At 46.9% G+C, this 19180-nt stretch overlaps 3 protein-coding genes across 4 annotated transcripts in view; all 3 read left to right on the forward strand.

Annotated features, from left to right (window-relative positions):
• The window catches only part of PCSK6 (proprotein convertase subtilisin/kexin type 6), a 47156-nt gene extending 45379 nt beyond the window's left edge, over window positions 1-1777 (forward strand). For both annotated transcript variants that reach the window (XM_039389168.1, XM_027714828.2), the window contains one exon: window positions 131-1777. In XM_039389168.1, coding sequence (XP_039245102.1) covers window positions 131-228 — 98 coding nt within the window. In that variant the 3' untranslated portion in view covers window positions 229-1777. The remainder of the gene's footprint in view (window positions 1-130) is intronic.
• A 3724-nt stretch (window positions 1778-5501) lies between these two features.
• Window positions 5502-11353, forward strand: SNRPA1 (small nuclear ribonucleoprotein polypeptide A'). Its single transcript, XM_027714839.2, has 9 exons — window positions 5502-5633; window positions 6284-6431; window positions 6934-7012; window positions 7347-7393; window positions 8100-8202; window positions 8721-8800; window positions 10077-10152; window positions 10522-10615; window positions 11191-11353. Exons 1-9 carry the CDS (start codon window positions 5552-5554, stop codon window positions 11247-11249), a joined length of 768 nt encoding a protein of 255 aa, XP_027570640.1. The 5' UTR covers window positions 5502-5551; the 3' UTR covers window positions 11250-11353.
• A 447-nt stretch (window positions 11354-11800) lies between these two features.
• SELENOS (selenoprotein S) lies at window positions 11801-17893 on the forward strand. Its single transcript, XM_027714702.2, has 6 exons — window positions 11801-11936; window positions 12037-12168; window positions 13661-13767; window positions 14893-14982; window positions 15073-15148; window positions 17072-17893. The coding sequence occupies exons 1-6, from the start codon at window positions 11819-11821 to the stop codon at window positions 17149-17151; spliced, it is 603 nt and encodes a 200-aa protein (XP_027570503.2). The 5' UTR covers window positions 11801-11818; the 3' UTR covers window positions 17152-17893.
• The last annotated feature ends 1287 nt before the right edge of the window (window positions 17894-19180 follow it).

The raw sequence follows: 19180 nt of genomic DNA on the forward strand, positions 1-19180 counted from the left end.
AAGTGACTCCTTTTCAATTCTGTCTCCCCAAACACTGGAGTGAATTGCATTGCCTGTTACGTGCAATGTTTGTTTGTTTAAAATGTTAATCTGCTCTCATTTTCTCTTGTTCCTCGCCTTGGCCTCCCAGCTGACAAGACTTTCTGTGAGATGGTGAAATCAAACAAGCTCTGTGAAAAGAAGCTGTTTGTGCAGTTCTGCTGTCAGACGTGTCTTATGGCTGGGTAAAGTTCAGCGGCTGCGTCCATCCAGGACTTCCACCGACTGCCAGCCCAGTTTTGCCAAATGTTTAGGACAAAAAGTTTATTTTTTCAGCTTTGGGAGAGTTTACATGGTGCTGTCAAGCATTTTGCTCCTAAGTTTGATAGCTTTAATATCACTGTCAGCGCGTTTCTATAGCAATATGTTAAGCAGAGATCGGATCGTACCCTGAGTGATCACGTCCTGGGAGCAGCAGACAAGCGGTGATATTAATACTCTCAAACACTCCTCGTGAGCAGGGACTGATGCATGATCCATGTACACACGCTTGGTTCTTCGCAGAAATCCTACTGACCTGCCCGCTCCGAGTGGCTGGCGGGAGCCCTCGCCGCGAGGGATGCAGGACTCCACACCTGCGAGGAAAGAGCCGTTTGTGGCTCACTTTTCGGTACCCTTCTCTGCTAGGTGAGAGCTGATACAGACCTGAATTGCCAACGGCTCTGTACATAGGTAAAACGATGAACCAGGCGGTTCCGGAGCGGTGCCCTACAGTCCACTCTGAAATTCCTGTTCGGATTCGGTCAGTCGCTGTTTCCCTCTGGCCGGGGCAAGAACTGGAGGTTTGAGGACCAAAGCGAGAGCTGACCCACATGGCTCTGCAGGTGTGTCAGCCCAGCAGGGAACTGCAGGCAGGCAAAACCCGTGTGCCTGCAGGGGGTCTTAGGGATTTGGTGGGGTTTGTCTGCACGGACCAGCCTTACCACGAAGTGTATTTCCCTCCTGGAACTGCGAGTAAATTGCTGATTAATTCAGTTCTGGAACGAGCCAGATCCTTCCTCTAAACGAGATGCTGTCCCAGTTAATCTCTTCTGGCATTTTGTGTCATCATCCTTCCCCTGTTTTGCTGGGTATACCCCTCTCTCTCACAAAATCCTCCTATTCACGGCAGTGATTTTTCTTGGGCATCTATTTCCCAAATGAGACATTCCGGGGATCCAGACAGGAAACTTAATTCTACAAAACCCTCCCCCAAAACAAACTTTTTCATGCTCTCTCTTAATAGTAAGTCATGTGGTGTTTATATAATTGTGTTTAAAATATCCTTGGCTATGTTGTTTTACAGATTTTTAAAAAATAACTTATACAATCCTTGTTTTTTCTCTGTGGATTATTTTTTATATGGGAGTGGGGTACCTTTTTGTGTCTTATTCCTTCTCCTTTTCTCCTCTCTGACCCTGCAAAGCCAGTCTTTGCACCAGACGTATGTAAACACTCTTTCCTACGCTGCATGTTCTGATTTTCATTGTTAATAGTTTTTATGAGTTAAACCTTTTGCCAATGAAATCCTCAGTGTGAAATGTCACTAGTCCCTCACAGAGCTGGGATAATCCCTGCTTGGTTTCAGCTGCAGTGACACGTGCCCTGTCTGGGCTTGCCCACTAGAGCTCACCTCAGCCAGGTGGAAGAGGGGAAAGCCACACTGCCACTGGTCCTCACCTGCCTGGGCCAAACCCAAGGAAAGATGGAGCTTTGGTGAACTGACCTTTTAAGTTAATAAACTATTGATCTCCCCTGACAAGTGAATCTGTGCTTTTTCCAAGTTCATGCAGCTGCCATCCCAGCCAGCAGCAGGGCAGGGATGCACCGTGAATCTTTATCTTGCTGGACAAAGCAGCTCCTGATCAGCCCAGAGCACCTGTGGGAGAAACACTCAGGAACAGATGAGCTGCATCTGCTGAAACATCACTGTTGTTCTCATAAAGGTCTTTCACCTTTACCTGCCCCATGCCAGGCTGGGTTGGCATCCCTGGTGAGGTTTGGGGCTGTGCTTGGGCACAGCTGGGTGTGTTCTCTGGTGTGGGGGATCCTGTGTGAGCTGGCAGGAGGGCTTGCTCCCCTTTCCCACTCATACAAGGAATATCCTGAGCCCCCTAGTTCCCCACTGCAGTTCCCAGCAGCAGGGGAATTGTTCCCTGTTTGCTGTCTGGGGAAGGAGAGGAGCCGCTGGTGTGTTGGGGAACGGAGGGAGCTCTGGAGCCTTTTGTTTTTCGTGTTGGTTTTGCAATGTTTAACCATGGGCCAAGTGCCAGGGTAGTGTCTGGATATCTGAAACTGAGCTTTTTAAGTGTGAAAAAAAGAAAAGAATGGAGCCCTCCACAAGGGAAGATCCTTTCTCAGAGATGTGCTGCTGTGGGCTCCTGCCTCTTGTAGGTCTTCACATTTATCAGATGATAAATGTGAATTAATCACATGCAGGGATTCCTTCTCTTGCCTGAGGATTCCCCTTTCGGTCTTGGGCCAAACCAGAGGTCAGAACTGGGGTGAAATGCTCCTGTCTTCTGCCCCTGTGGTTGTAAAATACCAAACTTCATTTTTGTTGCTGTGTTAGTCAGAAAAAAGGAGCTGTGGCTCAGGATTACTGTGTCAGCCTTTCAGTTCTCTGGCTCACAGCAGCCTGCCTCTAAATACTGCTTCTTGGTATATTTAGATGTACTGAAATGCTAAAAAAAAAAAAGGAAAATGTTTACTCTTATATCCCTGACATAACTTAAAATACACACTGGGGGAAGCAATGAAATTTAAGATGACCAGTCTACGGCAGCCTCAGTTTTATCCTACTTTCTGCTGCTTTCAAGCCTGCCAGGGAAAGAGAAACAAATTCTATGCATCAAGTTTATGCAACAACATCAGCTTCCAGCCTTTCCCTCAGAAATCATTCTTGTAAAGTAATAAAATTCAGATTATTTCTCCAAGCTGTTGCAATACTTGCTTGGAGCTATTCAAGTCTGGCTCTGGTGTGCTCAGAGGATCAAAGTGGCTGTGTCTTCAAGATAAATGCATATTTAGGCAATTTATTAAAGCTTATTTCTCTATTGTCTCCTGGCACCAAAGCTAAATCTATAATAGCTGTTTTCTGGAAAATCTTAGTGCAGCCTGACTCCTTGTTTGCTGCTTGGCTGTGAGGCTGCATCCACGGCCATCTGCCATTGTGCAGTTGGCAGGTGGGGAACACACATCTTAAAAAACATTGCTTTGACTTTCCATTGCAAAGGAAGGGCTGTTGAGAGCTCTTGTGAAGCATCTGAGCCCCAGAATCCGTCTGCTCTCAATTCCAATTCCACCAAGGCTGTAGGGCTGAGGCAAACAGCTGCGTTGTGCCGAGGGAGAAAGGCCCGTGTTTTCTTTGGCCTTGTCAGAGGCAGGACCTGCTTTCCAGAAGACTGAAAAGAGTCTCCTTTTAACAACTGCCTGAAATGACTAAAGACTGTTGTCTTTCCCACTGCATGATGCCTGAGTCACGTACAACAGTGCTGCTAATTCCTAGTTTTTTCTTGTGACAGCTCCCTCTTGTTCTTGTTCTCTAACTGTTTTTAAACAAATGCAGATGTTACCAAAGCCTGGCTCTAGGTGCTTTCACTTGGTGAGGGGGTTTTACAGGAGGGAGCACAGGAGCTGCCTGGCCCCAGCTGACCCCTGCAACACCGCAGTCCTGGGGAAGGAGCCAGGCTCACGCTCAGGGTGATGCTCCAAATGCTCCCAAAGGAAAAGTATGAGCCATCACTCTGCAGTGCCAAGTGTGGCTGCAGTGTTTAACCTATTATCACATCCTCTGGGTTCACAGAAATGTCATGGCTTGTGAAAAACATCCTTCCCTCGATAGCAGTGGGTACAGGAATCGTTCTTCCTCATCTCGCTCAGGGAAACCTTGAGGGCTGAGGAAGGATTTCTCCAGAAGCAGTGGCTTGGTGACATTCAGCAGGTTTTGGGACTGGGGGATGGCCAGCTGCTTCTTTTCACATGTCACCTTCAGTCCAGTCATCCCTGTGGTTCACCCAACTCCAGAGCCCTCCTGCCACCAGCTGAACCTTCCCCATGGAACCAAGTCCCTCCGCCACAGGCAGAGCCATCTCAGCTCCCCCAGCACTACTCCCAGCTCTTTCTTGCTGTTCTACGCATTCCTAAAGCAGGTAAAGGGGATGCAGTGCCATCTGAAAGCACATTTCATCTCGCAGATAAAGGATGAGTGTCATGCCATAGCCTGTGTCATGTTCCCAGCCCATCACAGCATCTCTGAGACCAGGAATTCCTGTGGAAGTGACAGAGCAACTGCTCCAAACACTGCAGGGGGAAGGTGCTTATGGGCAACAGGATGTCCAAGAGCAAAGGCTGAGCTGCTGCTTGGAGGGAGAGCACCCAGAGCTGTGGTTGTTGTGGACACTGTCCTGGCTGTGTGGCAGGAGGGGAGCAGCAAGTGTTGGAACACAGAATTCCACCGGCTGAGCACACAGTAGCCAGCGGTGTCTGAAGGGAAGCAGCCCACCTGCTGCCAGTCATTGTGTGAAGCAGATTCCCAGCCCACCACCTGATTTCTGTGGATAAATCCATGCCTGGCAACATCAGAAGTTGGGAGGGAACCTCTGGTGGCATCTTTGTGCTGCTTTAGGGCACTGTTGATGGCAAAGGCATGTCCTGACTGGGTTTGGTGATCCATGGCTCAGGTACCAGGGTAGGGGCTGGCCCCGGGAAGGAGAGGGATGCCCGAGATAGTATTTTGGGGGGTACTGGGGGGTCTGTGTCACCCCAGGGATGGTGCTTTGGGGAGTAGTGGGGGGGGCTGTGTCACCCCGTAGATGAAGGGGATGCCTGGGATGGGGCACTGTGCCAGTCCAGGGAAGGAGGAGGATACCTGGAATGGGGTTTTGAGGGGTTTGGAGGGGGTATGTGTCACCTCAGGGAGGAGGGGTATGCATGGAATGGGGTACTGGGAGGGGGGTCTGTGTCAGCCAGGGAAGGAAGGGGAAACCCGGGATGGGGTTTTGGGGGGTACCAGAGGGCCTGTTCCAGGCCAGGTATGAGTGGGATGCCTGGGATGGGATTTTGAGGGGTTTTGGGGGGTCTGTGTCACCCCGGGGAGGATGGGGATGCCCAGGATGGGGTCTTGAGGGGTATTGGGGGGTCTGTGTCACCCCGGAGATGAGGAGGATGCCCGAGAGGGAGTTTTGGGGGGTTCTGTGTCAGCCCGGGTAGGAGAGGAATGCCGGGCATGAGGCACTGGGGGTCTGTGCCAGCCCGGGGATGAGGGGGATGCCCGGGATGGGGTTTGGGGGGTTTTCGGTGGGTTTGTGTCAGCCCGGAGATGAGGGGGATGCCCGGGATATGGTTTTTGGGGTGTTTGGGGGGGAGTCTGTCCCATCCCGGGGCGGGGCCGGGGGCGGGGCCGGGGCGGTTCCCGCCGCTCGCTGTCTCGGCGCTCGGCCGCGCGGCCTGGGCGCGCTCGGCGCTCGGCGCGGTGTCCTGAGGCGGCGCGCGCGGCCCGTGGCGGCGTGAGGGGCCTGTCGGGGCTGTCGCGATGGTGAAGCTCACGGCGGAGCTCATCGAGCAGGCGGCGCAGTACACCAACGCCGTCCGCGACAGGGAGCTCGACCTGCGCGGTGCGCGGGCCCCGGCGGGGGCTGTGCCGGGAAGGGGCCTGCGGGGGCGGGGGGCTGAGGGCTGGGGGCGTCCCTGGGGGAGGCTTGGGAGGGTCTGTGGTGGATCCTGTGATGGGATCTGGGGCTTTCCGTGGGAGGAGGCGCCGCAGCAGGTTGGGAAGGTTGTTGGAGGGGCCGCAGTGAGAGAGGTTGAGGACTGGGGGGGTTAAAGAGGCTTCTGTGTCGGGGAAACGTGGGGAGAGGTGAGGGGGGAATTCGGAATTATAGGGTCGTTTGGGTTGGGAGGGAATTTAATTATCTCGTTCCATCCCCCAGGGAGGGGAAATTGGGGGAAATGTGGGAGGAGGGTGCGGTGGAGGGGGTGGGATTTGCCCCCAGCACGGGGGATGTGCTGCAAAGGTGAGGGGTCACATACAGGGAGGGGCTTGGGGTGTCTGCTGAGGGAGGGGGATTGAAAAAGCCACGGGGGCTGTTGTTTGAGAGGGAAAATTTGGTCTGTGAGTGGTGTGGAGGAGTCAATCCCGAGATGTTTTGACTGAGACTTATCAGCATCCTCGGTCCATCCAGACGTGCCCCCCACACGCTCTGCTTTGCTCTGTTCTGCTCTGCTGTGGGCACCACCTGATCCCTGCCTTGGCCTCTCTCCCCAGGCTATAAAATCCCAGTGATTGAGAACTTAGGAGCCACTTTGGACCAGTTTGATGCCATTGATTTCTCTGACAACGAGATCCGAAAGCTGGATGGGTTCCCCCTGCTGAGGAGGCTGAAAACTCTGCTCATGAACAACAACAGGATTTGGTAAGGGGCTGTGTTTGGGCCAGGTGGGACCCGGGGGCAGATGAAGATGCTCTTGGGAGAGAAGTGTATGTGACTGTCAGTGCTGGGTAGGTGCAGAAGTGTTTGTTTTATGGAAATAAAATAGAGGTGCTGTATAGGCCCTCTTTGATTTTCCTTCCTCTTTCAGTGCAAAAGTCAGTCTTTGTTTTTCAGCCAGGACAACGAGGTGCAGAGTTTGAAATTTGGCCAGAACTTTAGATTTCTTTAATCATCCCCATAAAGAGAAGAAAACAGGGATACCTGCAAGTGCACGAATTTAAATCCGATATTGCACCCAGTGCTCTGGTATTTATTGCCAGCTTTGTTAGGAAAAGTGTTGTAGTGGGTGCTCACCCAAACTTCTGCCAGTGCCAGACTGGGTTGTTTCACAGGGCAGTCCTCTGTGTTGTCATGTTTCTGTGTGTATTTTCACCACTGCTCATCTTTGGCCTAAATTAAACCTTTGTTTTTTGTTGTTCTTTAGTCGGATTGGGGAGAACCTGGAGCAGGCTCTGCCCAGCCTCACAGAGCTCATTCTCACCAACAACAACATTGCTGAACTGGTAAGATGTGGTGCAGGATAAAGCTAAACAACCTTAAATTTGTGACTTTTATCTTTCTAATTAACCATTTTGCTGAGAGTAGTGCCATGTGCTTTAAGTAGTAATTGGTTCTTTTTCTTTAGAGTAATATCACATGGGTTTGGTAATAATGGTGAACGTACTTTAATGAACATGATTTGCAGCTTGCACAAAGCTTAGTAAGTTTCCTGTTAAAATTCTTGCAATACTTCTAATTAATCTCTAAAATAGATAAGAGTTCAGGAGCTTTGTTTTCAAATATTTGCTTTTTCACTAAATGGACTTAAGAGTTTCTTGCTTTGCTCTCGTTACCCAGGGTGAACTGGATCCATTAGCAACTATTAAATCACTGACTTACCTGAGGTATGTAGTCCTAAAAAGAAAAGCTGCTCTTCCTCTGGTGTTTGAACTCTGCTGCTGGCCTGGCTCTTTGCTTTGGTCTGGAATGTTCTGCTTTTTATGAGCTGTGACAGATCCTTTATGTCTAAAAATTGAATTAATAAACAATGTTTCCACTGCGCTTCATAAACATCTGGTATTTAATGTCTGAGGCTTTATGTCACTGAGAGGCTGCTGGACCAGTGAGATGTAACATCTCTATAAACCAGCAAGGGCTGAGGTAAACTTGACCTTTAAAAACCTAAAACCAAAAGGTTTAAACTTTTGGTTGTTCCAAAATACTTTAAAATATGTGTAAGCAATATTTTTCTGTAACCTTACATTTGATGTGAGGGACAAGAAGAAAAGTAGTTTGTCCTGTGATTTTTCAGTTGATAAGTGTCCAGGTGGGAAATGTGATGATTCAGTTATTTATTTGGGTTTTTTATTCTTATTTTGAGGTTGTTCTTTATGTCCTTCTTCGGTAAAATCTACTTATTGATGAAGTGCAAGTTTATACTATCGTTTCCATTATATTGAAGAACTGTCACTAGGCTTTTTTAGTGGTGTTATTTGTTGTCTGTTACAGCAAAAGCTACATGAATGCATTTCAGGTAAATTAATGTATTTCAGTACAAATGTATTTTAAAATATATTAAGGACTTTTTTATAACCCTTATCTACTTTATAGCGTTTTAAGGAATCCTGTAACAAATAAGAAGCATTACAGATTGTACCTAATCCATAAAGTTCCCCAGGTCAGAGTGCTGGATTTTCAAAAAGTGAAACTCAAAGTAAGTCTGCTTTCTTTTGATTTAGCACTTTTTTTTTTCTTTGCATTCTTGAAAATTCCTCACTAACAGAAAGCTTTTTGGCATAGCTGTAAATTTTATTGAAACTCTTTAAGTGGCTCTAAAACACGCTCCTTGTTTTCTTTCATAGTTTCATTCTGTTAAGGATATAGTCTATTTAATTATGTGTAATTAATTTTTAGTGCCTTTGTCCAGTGTTATTCTTTTCTGTCCCTCTGGTATTGGTAGAAGACAGACCTCTAGAGAAAGAAATGAGCAATCACAGCAGAGCCCTCAGCTCTCGGTGAAGTTGAGTGTGGGAAAGAGTTTAATTTTAAGAGCACAAGGTTGATACATCTTTGAGCTTTTTGGGCAATGTTTATCTGCTTGTTCTTACATCTGGTCCCCACATACCAATTTCAATGATGAAGATGAGCCAAAGTGTCTTTTCTTGGCAAAGGCAGGAGCTTTGCAAACTGTGATGTTCTCAAATTAACTCTGTGTGTGTGGTATCGCTGTAGGAGCGACAGGAGGCAGAGAAAATGTTCAAGGGCAAACGGGGTGCACAGCTTGCAAAGGATATTGCCAGGAGAGCAAAAACGTAAGATAAAATACACAAATTTACACTGGCATCCTCCTTCAGAAACACCACTTCCTTCGTGTGCAGTATCAGGCAGAAAACTGGAATATCAGCTGCTTGGCAGGATGCCTTAAAAGCTCTGGGAGCCAGAAGTGCCTTGTCCAAGCACCCCGAGTTTTGGATGGTGGTGAATACATCTCAGGAAAATCTTTGAAAGAGATCTTTGGTCAGGGTGGATTCACTGAAGTCAACAAGCAGGAAACATACATTTTATTTTTTCTTTTTGTTATTTAACTGTGGAGAGGTGGCCATTGTCTATTTTATGGTTTTTTTTTTTTCCCTAGACGATTAGTAACTAAAATTTTTTATTTTGCCTGGGAATATAAACTGTAAAATCTGCTGGAGTTATGAGGATAAATGCAGATGAAAATCTTTAGTTAAGCTATTACAAGTATATGTTTATTTAGTTTAAATCTTAAGTTGTTGTACATCGTGTGTTTTGTTTAATCTTTGATCAGCCTATTTGGAAATAAAAATTCAGATCATGTATGTCAACAGCATTTCTAAATTCATAGTTAAATAAAAAAATGTTTTGAACTTATGTAGCATTTAAAGCTATAATAGATGGACTCCAGCTGTAGTTTGTGAGTGGAAAGGAATTCATATCTGTGATGGTTTTAGAACAAGCAGCTGATTGAACTGAAGTAGCTCAATAAACAGGAAAACCTTTCTATAGCTGCAAGACAGGTTGCAGCACTCTGGTGCTGGATCAGCAGTTCAGGAATTTCTTTTCAGCTCTATTTTGACATAGTACAGATTTTTCTCTTTTTTTCCTTAAAGCAGTAGCAAATAACCTTTTCCTTTGGAGTGTTAAGATGACACCCAGTCTAGCATAGGCTTTAATATATTCTGTTGCAGTATCTCATTAGACACAGGAGAACAGGAAACCCAGTTTCAGTTACTCTTTGTTTATCCACCCTGCTTTTGTAATGGCAACAGACCCTCCTGAGTGTTCAACAACATCCAAATTGAAGAGCTTTTGTCAACTGCCTAATTAATAGCTAAGTTCTGCCTCTCTTTTTGAGCAGGTGAAAAGGTGTGGGAGGGGAATGGGACAGCAGGACAAGGTGCTGGTGTTTCTGAAGGAGGCAATTCTTCACTGTATCAGTTTGTTAACAAAGATAAGATACTACACCTGATTGAATGAAATGCTTCCAAACCCAGTTTGGAAACATTTCAAGTTAGAGAAGCACCCGTTCTTCAAAAAGTCTAAGTGGTCTTTATTTTTCCTTTGAAGCTTCAATCCAGGGGCTGGTCTGCCAACTGACAAAAAGAAAGCTGGGCCCTCCCCAGGGGACGTGGAGGCAATTAAGGTAAATGTGTCAGGAGAAAAGTGGAGGAGAAAAACTGTGGTGGATCCAAACTGAACAAATGTTTCCTTTGTTCAGACAGATAGATCGGTGTGTCCTGACTTTTGGTTAGGTGCTTTTTCTGTAATTTTTCTTCTGACTTACCTGTTTTTGGAGAACTTAAAATGAAAGTTAGTCCGAGCTTAGAGTTCTCCCAGGGGAGAGCAGTTTGTTTAATAAGGAGAGAAGCAAAATTGTACTTAGAATTTTCTAGAACTAGGATTTAGTAGAACTTTCATAGGAGCTTGGAAGAAAAACCCGTTTCTTATGTTAATTCTGAGCAGAGTGAGGTGCTGAGTGTGAAGATTCACTGTGTTCTGTGTCTGTTTTCAGGCTGCCATAGCAAATGCCACGACTCTGGCTGAGGTGGAGCGACTGAAAGGTTTGCTGCAGGCTGGGCAGATCCCTGGCAGAGAGCGAAAATCAGGTCACTGCACTTCTGTTACTCTTGTTTCCCAAACAGAATCCATCTTTCTGATGCTTTATGCAATCTCAGTAGGGAATTACTAGAAAAGGACACTTTGGGAGTTGAAAAGCTCGTTTTAGATGAGTGTAACTATCATCAGAAGGACTGTGAAGCACATCCTTTACTCTTAATTGGTGTAGGATCTGCCTGGCCTCGAGTGCAGCTCAGGGCTGTTACTGTATTCCCTCCAGAGCAGGTGCCAAACAAGGCGCTTTGCTGTATTGGATAGCTCCAAAATTATTTTTTAAATACTTTAAAAATATTTTTAAAAATGAGATTAATTACAAAGTCCATCTGGACTCATGCTGAGTGTCGGTGCCTGGGGTGTGGGTGCAGTAGTGAGTTCCTGGAGCTCTCCAAGCACACACAGCCCATGGCAGGGTCCACACGTCACCTGTTTGCTGTGTGTCAGTGCTGCTTGGATTTTCCTTCCTAATGTTTTTAAGAACTCCCATTATTACTCCTCCTGTGCAGAGGGGTGGGAAAAGAACATCAACGCCTGTGGCAGCTGCCCTGAAACTGTCATATCCTTTCAGGCCCCTCGGAGGATGGCGAGGAAGAAATGGAAGAGGACACGGTGCCCAACGGGTCGTAGCCGGCTCTGGTGCTGCCCCGGAGCCCTTTCCTGCCCCACTCGGGGCCCATCGCCCCCGTCCCTGCACATTTCGGTGTCCAATAAACCAACGGTCCCTTTTTTTCCCCGTGGTGTCGCGAACCCTTCCCGGGGCGGGAGCGGGGCGGGCGGGACCCTCTGCGCGCCCTCATTGGCTGCCGTGCGCTGCCTCTCTGCTCTCATTGGCCGGTGCAGCCGTCATGTTACCTCAGCGCTCTGCCGCGGTGTCGCGTCGCTTCCTGGAGTTGGCTGCGGACGAGGCAGTGATTGGCGGAGCGGGGCGGCGCCCGGACGTGAGGCAGTGACGGACAGGGCGGTGATTGGCGCTGGGGCGGTGCATGGGGAGGTGGTTGGCGCAGGCGGTGACAGACGGGGCGGTGATTGGTTCAGCCGGCGGCGGACGGGCCGATGATTGGTGCAGCGGGCAGCTCCTGGACGTGAGGCCGTGACGGACGGGGCGGTGATTGGCGCGGGGGGCGGTGGACGGGGCGGTGATTGGCGCGGGGGGCGGGGCCCGGCTCAGGGGCGGTGCCGGACGTGAGGCGGCGGCGATGGCGGCAGTGCTGGAGCCAGTGCTGGAGCTCGGGGGCGACGGGGCCGCGGCGGGGCCCGGGCCGGGCCCAGGGCCGTCGTTGGGCCGGGGGGGCCTGGAGGTGCTGCAGCACACGGGTGAGGCGAGCAGGGGCCGGGGGTGCGGGCGGGGTGCGGCGGGGCCGGGCGGGCCGGTTCCCGCGCGGGCCCCGCTCACTCCCCGCCTGTCCCCTCGCAGTGGCGTCGCTGCTGTCCAGCTATGGCTGGTACATCCTCCTGGCCGCCGTCGCCGTCTATCTGCTCGTGCAGAAGGTGTCCCAGAGCCTGGCGGCGCGGTCGAGCGGCCCCGGAGCGGCTGAGGCGGCGGAGGGTGAGTAAATACAGTAAAATAAGGCCCCGCGCCCTCCCCGGGGCGGTGTTTGTGCCCCTCCGGGTCCTGCCGGCGCTGCGCGGTCCGGGCGGGGTGTCTGACCCTGCTCGGACCCACACGCGGGTCTGGAGTCAGTAACAGCCCAGAAGAGGGTCGGTCCTGAGGGATGTCCACGGGGAGCGATGCTCGGGATAACAGCGTCAGCCCACTGTGAGGGAAGAGATCGGTGGGAAAAGCTGGACCAGGAGAAGTGTTTTTAGAAGGTTCTGAAGGAAGGGCTGTGTCCCGAAGGGACGTGTTTGGGAGTGAAGGAGCAGGGCGCTGCAGGGCGGGAGAACAGCTGCCCCTTGGTGGGGCAGGAGCTGAGGGAATGGTGGCTAAAAGCTGTTGTGGTCACTTACCAGATAATTTTCAGACTTACCAAACAAAACTGAAACGTCCAAATCTAAACCCAGGGGAAAATATTAACATTTATTTTTTATTAGTATTCATTATTTTTCTTCAAATTAGTCCTTCCCAGTTCCTGCTCTGGCAGCGCTGTGTACATTTGGGGTGTAGCAGCCTCCTGTCTGTGTTATCTCAGTGAGTGTGGCACAGGTTGCAAGGCTTACACAGTCAGGAGCCTGCTGTAAAGCACAGGCTGTGCCTGTGGATCTGCCAAGTCCACGAGTGCTTGGCACTCATCCCTTTGGAACCTTGAACGAGGGGCCCCAGAAAACCTCCCTTGCGTGCCCTTATCCCACTGCTGTTCTTTTGTGGTGCTAATTAAGTCGTGGTTTAACTACCAAAACTGCCTGTAAAGTGAAATTACTGAAAGTGCTGACATTTGTTTCACATAGTCATCACTGGATGGTGCAAACATATAAGGAGGCCAACAAATGGGGAGATACTTCAGCTGCTGGGGAAAAAAGGAGAGCAGTATTTGCTTTTTTTGGGGTGTAATTTCAATTTTGATTTCTCTTAAAGGCCAGTCATGAAGAGAAGCGGTGACTCAGTGTAGATTTTCCGAGACCTCCAGGTGTCTCTGGAGAGATGTGTCATGTTAGTAAGTGATTTCTGTGCTGGTGGGGTGTGTTAAATCCACTGCAGCACTGACACAAGCAGGACCTTTTGTGAGAAGGAGTAGGAGTGAATGTGGGCTGGTTTGCCTCATCCTTCTGCGTAAAAGAAGTTCTCTGGGTAAAAATGGGATCCCTGTCAAGCCTGGGTGATATTTCTGAATTTATCTGTATCAAACAAATGCTTCAGAAATAGAAGCAAGTACCCCAGAAGTGTGAGGTTAATTTTTTATGGGTTAGTTACATCGTTGTCCTTATTAATTAAAATCCTGCTTTAAAATGTGAAAGCATGATGAAATTTAAATCAGCATATAATTTACTGTAAAAGATTAGCTGGAAACTGGACTTAAGCTGTGATTTTCTGCAAAACAGCTGCAGGGAGAGATGTGAGCCCATCTAGAATTTACTTTGCAAACTCTTTCCCAATTTCCTAGAGCCTGATGTGGTGGTAAGAAGGCAGGAAGCTTTGGCAGCAGCTCGCCTCAGGATGCAGGAGGAGTTGAATGCACAAGCAGAAAGATACAAAGCAAAACAAAAACAGGTAACCAGAGAGTGCTTCTTTCTTTAACTCATAAGTTTGTCGTCAGGTACTTTGCTGCTGTTAAAGAAATTATTATTCCATGTTAGATGCAGACAAACAGGAGACTCGTTTTCTCTGGAATGTTGATGTAATTCATCTCTGTGAACTTGCTTCTCCACAAGTAATTGTGTGCCAGGGTCACTGTGGGCCTGATGTTGATTTTTCCCCAGGTAAATCTGTACCTGCAGGGACTTAGACGTGTGTGCAGTGAATGGCTGCAGGGGATTTACTGGCATTTAGATTAATTGTACCACTGCATACGTGTGTTGTTTGTTCTTAATGGTAAATGTGGGTGTTTGTACCTCAGCATTGCTGCAGTTTAAGGGTTTGAATTACAGCTTGAGGTAACAAGGAATAGCAGATTGCTGTGCGGGGCAGGGCAGAGGAGTGGGTGTGATCAGCAAGTTAGTCCCACCTCTTCTGTTTAGATTAGATGTTAGGAAGAAATTTCTCCCTGTGAGGGTGGGGAGGCCCTGGCACAGGTTGCCCAGAGAAGCTGTGGCTGCCCCTGGATCCCTGGAAGTGTCCAAGGCCAGGTTGGATGGGGTTTGGAGCAACCTGGTCTAGTGGAAGGTGTCCTTGTGTGGAACAAGATGAGCTTTAAGTCCCTTCCAATCCAAACCATTCTGTGATTCTTAACCATTAATTTATTTGGTTTTGTGGATAAATTTCTCTAGAAGAGAGCTGGGAGAGGTGTTGGTAATGAATATTGGGATGTAAATATGTAGCTGACTCTCTTCTGAGGAACCCCACGTTGAACATTGAATTCCTGTCATAGGCAATATTCTTTACTTAGTACTTTTTATAGGCTCAGGATTTAAGCTTGCCACTTGGTTCTGTTTTACTTTCAAAATGTTTAAAAGCATCAAGTGGCCAAAAGAAGCTGCAGACACAGTCTGAGGAGGGGAACATCCAGACACATACTGAGGAGGGGAAGATGTGGGTGTGTATAAAAGTAAATGCTTCCATAAGCTCAGAGTTACTGCATCACATAAAGGTGGATCCCTTGGGGTTTGATGAGTCTGTTGTAGATGTTTCTGAGGATTCTGTTCTGAAATCTTGTATGTCCTGGATTTTTTTCTGTAGCTTGAAGAAGAGAAGCGGAGGCAGAAGATAGCGATGTGGGAGAGCATGCAAGAGGGGAAGAGCTACAAAGGAAACCTGAAACTGAATCAGGTAACAACCCTGTTAATCAGGTCACACTTGTATTTATGTGTTTAAATTAACTGAAATTCACAATCAGTAACTTTCTGCTTCTCTGAACAGCAAGAAGCAGAGTCTGGTGCCTCCACCTCAGCAGTCCCGAAATCTAAACCAAACAAAAAGCCTTTGCGAGGAGGTGGTAAGTGTGGGATCCTTGAGACACCCTGAGCTTGAAACAGAGCATTTATGCAGCTGTGTCTGTAGTCATTGCACAGACTTTTTGCCTTCTTCAGTGAGGAAACAAAATGTGCCTTACAAATGAGCTCTGTATCTCTGGTCAGTTGGTCTGCTCTGCACTTTGTGCAAAAACCTGTCAGGAAGTTTTTGTGGTGCTTTTCCCCGGGAAAACAGTGCTCCAGGTTTTTTGTTAGTGCTTTTGCCATAATTTACTGAGATTTTTGTCACTCAAAATTGCAGATTTTTACAATATTTCTGGGATGCCTCCCCCATTATTGTAAAAGCCCAATAATTTAATACCTGCTCTGTCTTTCAAGCACCCATAGCATGAGTGAAATGCTGGAAGTAAATCTGTAGATGTGTTATGTAGATTCAGGAAGATGAAAGGCTTAATTATGCAAAATCTGACCTTATTTATCAGATACCACAGTAATGACCTATTGAATGTATAAATCCTGCAGAGTTTATCTTATCAACTGTCACAAAGCACCAGAAGGTCTCACCATTAAACTCACTGTCACCTGCTGAAATCACCTTGATGGATGAAATGCTTTCTATGGCCTCACATTGCCCTTGCTGGGCTCTTTGCCGTACACTGGCCATGCAGGCAGTCTCCTGTCTCTCCTCTCAGCCCAACAGCCTGTGCCTTACCTCCAAATGCTGTTTTGGGTATATTTTAATTACAGTTTTCCATAGTGGAGTGGATCATGTAGACAGCCGTAATCATAGCAGGCTGAAAGGGAAAACCCACTTAGCACTGAGTAAGTCACTTGATTAAATGTATAAAAGCTGCAGATTCTTGGTGAAACATATTAAACCTCAATAATACTGGAGTGATGAAATTTCTGCTTTGAATATTTTTTCTGACATTTGAAGGAATCAAGAAGTGTGATGTCTGATCCTGTCAGATACCTTTGATAGCTCTCACATGGGATATTTACCTCCCTGGGGGTGAGTAATGTGTGGGTGATAGCTGTGCTGAGAACCAGGATCAGGGCAGCTGGGCTGAGGCACTTTTCCAGCTTCTATCTGTCCTAGTTTAATCCTAAGCAAAATCTTTGCTTAAGTAACCAATTATAGAGTTAAAGGTCTTGGATCTTCTCATGAGGTGAAAGAACCATCTGCACTGTTCAGCTGCTGAATTAAGCTAGAAAGTGAAACTTGGCTACTCTGAGAAACCAAATTTCGAAGATGAAGGTGATGCTGGGAGTTTCAGTGGAACATGGAAACCTGCCTGGTTAACAGTGCTACTACAATGTGGGTTCTTTGCTTTGTGCAGAACAAACTGAGGACATTTGCCAGGTTGTATCTTTCTGAGTGTGTCCTGAAATGAGGTTACCCATGGTTGCAGCATTGGGATGTTCAACTAAAGTGTATTTGCCTTACTGCCTATGCTTGCCTTTTCAAATTCTCTAAAAAAATACCTTGCACTAGTAATGAGTGGATTTACCTTTTGACCTTCAGAGTATTCCATGCAGGTCTTATTTAAGTCCCTGACCATTAGGGCTCTTAGAAAACAGTTACACTCCCACAGTTTACTGTAAAAGCTGCTGTTACTTCTCTGTTTATCCTGCAGAGCAGCACTACAGCTTTAGTACAGACTTAGAGAAATCAAATGGTAATTAATTTCAATTTAATTTAATCCAAATTGATCAAATTAAAACACAAGTGTTTTGCAATGGCTTTTACTGTTAGCACTACAAAAATAAGCCCTCTCAAGTCTGGATATTTTCTCTGCTTTCATTTTCCATAAAATGCTGCCTATGTAGTAATTATGAACGAGGCGTAAATAATGGTGAGATTTATTTTTGGTGTTCCTTGTGTGCTGGTGAAGGGCTGTGGAGGATGACTGTTAACACGATGGATTTCTCTTCTGTATTCCCAGGCTACAACCCACTGTCTGGAGAAGGAGGTGGAACGTGTTCCTGGAGACCAGGCCGGAGAGGCCCGTCAGCAGGTGGATGAGGTTAACCTCCCTAGTGCCCCATAGCACTAGCAGGCTTGATCTTACCCACTGTCTAACTGCCTAGAGGTTGCCTGTCACAGGAACTCCTTTGGGGCTGGTTTAGTGCTGGTGGTCACTTAAAACAACCTTTTCCAAACTGCATTGGATGGTCCTACACAAGAAAAATACCTGGTCCTCTTACAGAGGACAGAGAAACAATTCCAGCATAATCAGTTATTTTTCACTCTTCTGTAGAGAGGGAGCTTAGTCTCCAGCCAAGGTGAATCACCTGGAATTGGTAGATCTGGGCTCTCTGGCTCTTCAAAACACTGGCCTCAGGCAAATTTAATTATCTACACTCTGTTTACCTCTGTAAAATGAGGATATTAACATATGTTACCAGATCTACTGTGTTTGTCTGGAAGGTCCTTTAGAGATGAAGGATATTATCATTGGCAGACACTTTGAATTTAGGCAGAGGGACTTTCAGGAAAAACACAGGTGATCTGACAAGCACCACGGATTTGCACTGAAGGCCAGTTATTGCAGAAGAGTCTCTGTGACAAGTCAGCTTGAATGATGTTTTCCTCATAAATGGTGAACAAACCAGTGAGGATAACTGATGCTAGACATGCTAGACAGCAGATGGGGGGGGTTCTTGCTATTCCTTTTTTTTTTTTTTTATTTCAACTGCTTTGTAAAAACAAGACACTGTTAATATTAAATATAATTGCAAACAAATGATAAATCTAGTACTTACAATCTCGTGGTTTTTCTACAGCATCTTTTCACAGAAGGCAGGTGTTCTAGTGCAATAAATGTGTATAAAGCAGGGTGGGAGATGAGATGACCCTGCTGCCAGGTTGTGCAGCACCCAGGCTGAGGGTGGTGAGTGCTGAGCTGAGCTCTGGCCAGTGAATGTGTCACACTGGCAAGTGAGGGGCTGCAAGGAATAAGTGTATGGTCTTCATCCTTCTGGTGTATATCCAGATAGAAGATAGAACTGCTCATCATAACTGAGCTCTGCAAACATCCCATCCCCTTGATTCACTCTCTAGCACAAAATGCAACAGGCAGATAAAATCCAGGCTGTCTTTGGAAAAGAGTGAAACAGTCCCTGTCAGCAAAGGACAAGTGTCCCTGTGTCCTGTTACTGGGCTTGTTTGTAGGCATTGGAGTGTGTACCAGTGTTCCTTGTGGCTTAGGGCTGCCTGAGCATGTTTCTAAAGACTTGCTCTTGGAATCCTTGTGTTCATCAATAGGTACATGCCAACTTTGAATATACTGTTCATGTGCATTAGATATTCTCTTGACTATAAATGTAACAGGAGCATGTTACCAGTGAGTTTTAAAGTTGCCAGATATTGAAATGGAAAGGCGAAGAGCCTTTTGCTTTAGACCTCAAAGTATGTGTTCAAGTGTGTGGAGAAGGTGAAGTGGGAATGCTGTTGATGTTCCTATGGAAACTAGTTTTCATTTCTTGGCTGTTGTCCATTTTGGTATGTAAACTTAAATTTCTATCATTGTAACACAGATTGGTGTATGTAAGCTCAGATTTTAATCTTTAACAAGGCAAAAGAAAACTGGAGGTGGGGAAAGATATTTTCAAGGTCTGAAGATTCCTCCTCAGGAAAGAGGACTAAGCTGTAATCTCAGTCCTGCCTTGGGGAACATCTTCCCCTTGTGCTGGGGAAACAGGCAACAGACTGATGTGTTGTCTTTAGAAAAACAGCTGGGGGAGGTTTGTCTTAATGAAGCAGAAATCCTTGTGCTGATAAAATGGTTAGGATGGGTTGATTTAATTCAGTAAAAACATTTTAAGAAATAAGCAGGTCTGGACTGAGCATGTGCTAATCTTTCTCTGTGACTCAAGACTTGCTTCTGGCTAGGACTAGGGATATGGCTTTTTGCCCAATTCTGAGATTTATTAGGACATACCCAGTAAGAATGAAGTGATTTACATGTTTCTGGAAACTTCAACCTTCTCTCTCCCCTTTTTTTTTTTTAATTTTAATCCTCAAGTTCCTAAATTTTTCTTGATCAGACACT

This window comes from Pipra filicauda, unplaced genomic scaffold (assembly GCF_003945595.2).
Source record: "Pipra filicauda isolate LSUMZ 115617 unplaced genomic scaffold, ASM394559v2 scaffold70_size2993248_pilon, whole genome shotgun sequence".
Taxonomy (NCBI): Eukaryota; Metazoa; Chordata; class Aves; order Passeriformes; family Pipridae; genus Pipra; species Pipra filicauda.

Excerpts from the sequence above, each read along its gene's own strand:
- SNRPA1 (XM_027714839.2), top strand. The coding sequence starts at position 5,552 with ATGGTGAAGCTCACGGCGGAGCTCATCGAGCAGGCGGCGCAGTACACC. Across the intron at positions 5,634-6,283 it reads CAGGGAGCTCGACCTGCGCG|GCTATAAAATCCCAGTGATT; the intron begins GTGCGCGGGCCC and ends CTCTCTCCCCAG. Across the intron at positions 7,013-7,346 it reads ACAACAACATTGCTGAACTG|GGTGAACTGGATCCATTAGC; the intron begins GTAAGATGTGGT and ends CTCGTTACCCAG.
- SELENOS (XM_027714702.2), top strand. The coding sequence starts at position 11,819 with ATGGCGGCAGTGCTGGAGCCAGTGCTGGAGCTCGGGGGCGACGGGGCC. Across the intron at positions 12,169-13,660 it reads AGCGGCTGAGGCGGCGGAGG|AGCCTGATGTGGTGGTAAGA; the intron begins GTGAGTAAATAC and ends CCAATTTCCTAG. Across the intron at positions 14,983-15,072 it reads GAAACCTGAAACTGAATCAG|CAAGAAGCAGAGTCTGGTGC; the intron begins GTAACAACCCTG and ends TTCTCTGAACAG.